At 48.9% G+C, this 4,106-nt stretch overlaps 1 protein-coding gene across 4 annotated transcripts in view; it reads left to right on the top strand.

The window, feature by feature from the left end:
• Myo16 (myosin XVI) overlaps positions 1-4,106 on the top strand; it is a 474,821-nt gene that overhangs the window by 380,154 nt on the left and 90,561 nt on the right. For all 4 annotated transcript variants that reach the window (XM_026788802.1, XM_026788803.1, XM_026788804.1 and 1 more), the window contains exon 28: positions 2,110-2,212. In XM_026788802.1, the coding sequence (XP_026644603.1) occupies positions 2,110-2,212 (103 nt within the window). The remainder of the gene's footprint in view (positions 1-2,109; positions 2,213-4,106) is intronic.

The following is a 4,106-nucleotide window of genomic DNA, read 5'->3' as shown; positions in this document are numbered from 1 at the left end:
TCGTGCACTGAACTCACTAGACTTCCCGGAGTCCCCCATCTGCACCCAGTTGGTTTCTTGGCCTCCTCTTTGCTCAACCCCTCTCCGTCACAGTCTGCTGATGCTTGCAGGGTCATATATGCTGGCTGCCTTTGCAGGTCTCTTGATCACAGGCTCCATCAAAACCACGTCCCACTGGTCACCTGCAGGCCACTTTATCCTCACCGGCTGTGTCCTTTTGAAGTCCTCTCAAGAGCCTGGTTTATTGCCTCCTTTCTTACAGCTGCTTCGGCCCCTCCACGTTTCTGGGGGAGGGCTGTAGATGCTCACCCACTTCTTCTTCCATTTGTAATTGTTCATAGATTACTTGAGCCTGGACAAGGGGACTTAGGACCAATAGAGAGCACATGAAGGTTTGTACATAGGGCCTTCAGGAGAGAGAGGTGACCTGCCTAGGAACCCCAGAGCAGAGGCAGGGTTGCTAGTCCTGTCTGACAGCACCGTGCTCTGGTCTATGACAGCTGTAGGTGCACCGCCTGCCTCAGACCTGTGAGCATGTCTCCTAGTCAAGAGACACTCATAGGTGACACTCGAGCTGCCCAAGGCACGGCTTTTCAAATCACTGGAGCACAGTACTCACTGCACGGCCTCAGAGGACGCTTTTTGTCTCTCTTGCTGGGATGTCAGGACTATTCAGTGTGGAGTGTCAGAAGAACCCGTCCTGACTTGTTAAGACGAAGTTCAGACGCTTAAGTTATATCCATTGCATTCTTAGATACAATTAACAGAGTTCCAAAATGCAAAGAGGGGATTATCCGTGGGAATAAAAGGGGTTTGAGTTATCTCATGTCACGGTTGTGTACCTGGAATTTCTTGGGGGGTACAGATTGATCTACGTCTGATACAGATTCGGCTTGGCTGTTAAAGGGGCCCCAGTCACCCAGAGGTCAGCAGACCAAGTTCTTCTCCAAGGACCCTTCTCTCTGCTCAGTCTCAGGACAGCTACTGTTGAGCTTCTGTGGACCATGGTCTCTCTTTTCTGCTCTGCCTGGGTTAGGCTTCTAGGTCTCTGATACACTTGAGCCATGTCAGGAGAGAGCTGGCACTGCAGTCACACCAGTTCATCCTTCATCATCTCTTTTCCTCGGCTCTTCGCCGGAGCTGTAGAACCACAAGTCCAACACGGAGGGGTCAGCTAGGTCACGCTACCCTGAAACTGAGCGGCTCAGGGAATGCAAATCTTATTGTCGTAGATGTCAAGCTTTCTGCGGCATGTTTTAGATGGAACACTGGAGTATTGTACAAAAATTAACTAAAAATACGTGATTTGAGTTTCTGTATTGAACTTCCATAAGCTTGCGGAACTGCGTGTCGTGAGATTCATCAAGTTTGAGGGCAATGAGATCCCAGTGTAAGCTCTGGGCCTTTCTTCTGTTACTCCCCTCCTCTCCCCCACCCCTTCCTATGCTGCCATTTTACTTATGTGTCCAATTAAATAGAGTAAGTACAAAATATTTAGATAAATTTTAATGGCCAATGTAATTTTGAAATGTTTGAAAGAGCTATAGAAACCATTCCATCACCGTGAGTCTCAACTAGAGAATGGAACTCGAACACTCAGAGATAATTTCTAAAAATAGGAATGTCCAGTGGGGATTTAAAATGCTCAGTGTCTCATATAAGGGGAGAAGGCTGACCTACCTCCCTTGAAATAGGAATCGTCACTCTTTTAATATTTCTTTACTGCAAACTAAATGTATCCTCACATAGTAATTGAATAGATGCTTGAATTTCTTAAAAAGTGACTTCTTTTTGTAAGGCCAAGCCAAATATCTAAATGGCAACTAATAGATTAGTTTTTATCCTCTTCCAATTTTTCATGAATAAATGGTATTCATCATTGTATGACAGAATGACATGTAAGTTGAAAAACAATGTAGCTGGCTCGTATGAAGGACAATTTTCTGCAGAAGATTGTTGTTTCCCTCTTGGCTGGTATGTGCCTAGTGGATGAGCTATTTGTGGATTTCCAGATAGAATACAAGAATCTGAGAAGTGGTATGGTCAGTCAGCCCTGTTGAATCTGATCATCTCTGACTGTCACTTATTCTTGTACTTGTTTCCTGACAGATACGAGTCGCTGGCTTCTGTTCTTCTGGGCGAGAAGAAGGATCAGCCTGCTGAGGAGAGATGCCGGCTTGTTCTCCAGCGGTGCAAGTTACAAGGCTGGCAGGTTGGTGACCGACAGACTATGGAAAAGGAAGGCTAGGGTTTTAAAGGCATGAGTCGTGGCAGTAGCTGTCCTGGCAAAGACAAATGACCTTGTTATGTTTGGCAAGGCACAGCCCTCGGTGTGGTTGCTGGAAAAGTGTCGTTCTGTATGATTTATGGATTTTAGCACCATGGAAGCAATGTAAGCGGCCGCCCGCTTTCACAGCTACACAGAGAACTGACCGGGCTCAGGCCAGTTTTCTGGGTTCATACCTGCTCACTAGCAGTTTGTAAAGCATCTGATAGGTAGCATACATGCCACCTTTCTAGTTCTGTGGCAAAGCCCCTGAGGTGGACGGAGGTGAAAGAGAAAAGGTTTCCTTGGGCTCACAGCTTCGGTCCATGGTCCATGGGTGCCACTGTGTTTGGGCTTGCGGCAGACTGAACATCACACCACAGTGTACATACATGAACAGAGGCATTCAGATCATGACATGGAGGATGGAGACGGGAAGAAGGGAGGGGAGAGCGCAGCTGTTCATGTGATGACATTCAGGAAGAAAAGGAGAGGAAAGGGAGGGAGGGGAAGAAGAGAGAGGGAGATCCCAGGCCCCAGTGTCATCCACTTCGAAGGCACAGCCCCCACCGGCGTAACTTCCCCTCTCTAGGGTTCAGCTTCTTGTGGACCACCACCTCTTGATAGCCACAGGCTAATAACCAAGCCTGCAACACTAGAGCATTTAGGAGACATACTCTGGATCCAAACCCAAAAAGAGGAGCAGAATTCAGAAAACCCACAGAGTAAGGAAAGAATATTGAGTGACCCATAATCTTTGCGTTAGATCCGGGCTTGCCAAGCTGGAAACGCTGTGTGTGGACCCCTTCTTCAGTTTCTCTTCACTCTGCTTCTCACTGACCTCACAGGGCCACTGTTTCCGAGCACTAGCAAGCAGACACGCTTTGAATCTCAGAGCTGTGGTCTGTATGTCACATAAACTGCACCCCAGGAGCCCAAGGCAGCTACCTCTAAGCCAGTACAGGGACAAAATAAGGCAAACTAGCGTGGCTGCCCCCACTAGAGCCGGATGGGCACCTGAGACGACATCGTGAGCATCCTTGGCTAGCTTTAGGGAGAAGGAGCTTGAGTGGAGGAAAATGAAGTCCTGGGCACCGGGAACTCCTTGGAGGGCGCAGGTGGCACAGAGGGTGTTGAGAGGGGCGGCGAGGTGTAGATTACTGGAAAACAACCACAGCCTTCAGGTTTTAAGTTAATTGTTCATCTCCGAGTAGAAGGGCATGATCATTGATCAGGGTGGATCTGGCAATGCGTCAGGAGTGGAGGGAGCAGATGGCTCCACATAGCATAGGGTCTGAGAGCAGCACAGCCTACACGGTACGTCAACTACGTCAGCGTCAGCTACGTCAGTGGAAGTGGCGTCACAAGCACACTCGCCTATGACCTAGAACGAGGAGCAGAAGGCTCAGGCACGGGGGGGGGGGGGGGGGGGGGGGGGGGGAGCGTCACCGTTTCTCCCTTAGTGCCACCCACACTCTTCCTTTGTCTCCTTTCTGCCTCTCCTCATTTAATCTTGATGGAAGTTGGACTCTCAGTCTCAGTCTGAGGGAGGACGCTTACTCACGCTGGGTTGTCATGGTTGCACATCAGCGCTGAGACTGGGTTTTTAAAGGAAGGAATTACTAACCAGGAGTGATGTCAGCGCCCCATCCTGGAGCCTGAGACATCGATGCGGGCTCCACAGAGAGTACGACTTAGTGAGATCGTGGGGAGCTGAGGTCATTTCCGCTTCATCATGGCTGGGGTTTTTAAATAGTTGATTGTAGAGTGGTGGTTTAAGAATAGCGTGACTTCAGAGGTTTCAGGGTGTGTAATTTTCCTCTAAGGAACGCTTACTGGG

The sequence above is a fragment of the Microtus ochrogaster genome, unplaced genomic scaffold (genome assembly GCF_000317375.1).
Source record: "Microtus ochrogaster isolate Prairie Vole_2 unplaced genomic scaffold, MicOch1.0 UNK7, whole genome shotgun sequence".
Classification (NCBI taxonomy): domain Eukaryota; kingdom Metazoa; phylum Chordata; class Mammalia; order Rodentia; family Cricetidae; genus Microtus; species Microtus ochrogaster.
The sequence above is the reverse complement of the archived record's forward strand: the minus strand, read 5'-3'. Positions and strand labels throughout refer to the sequence as shown.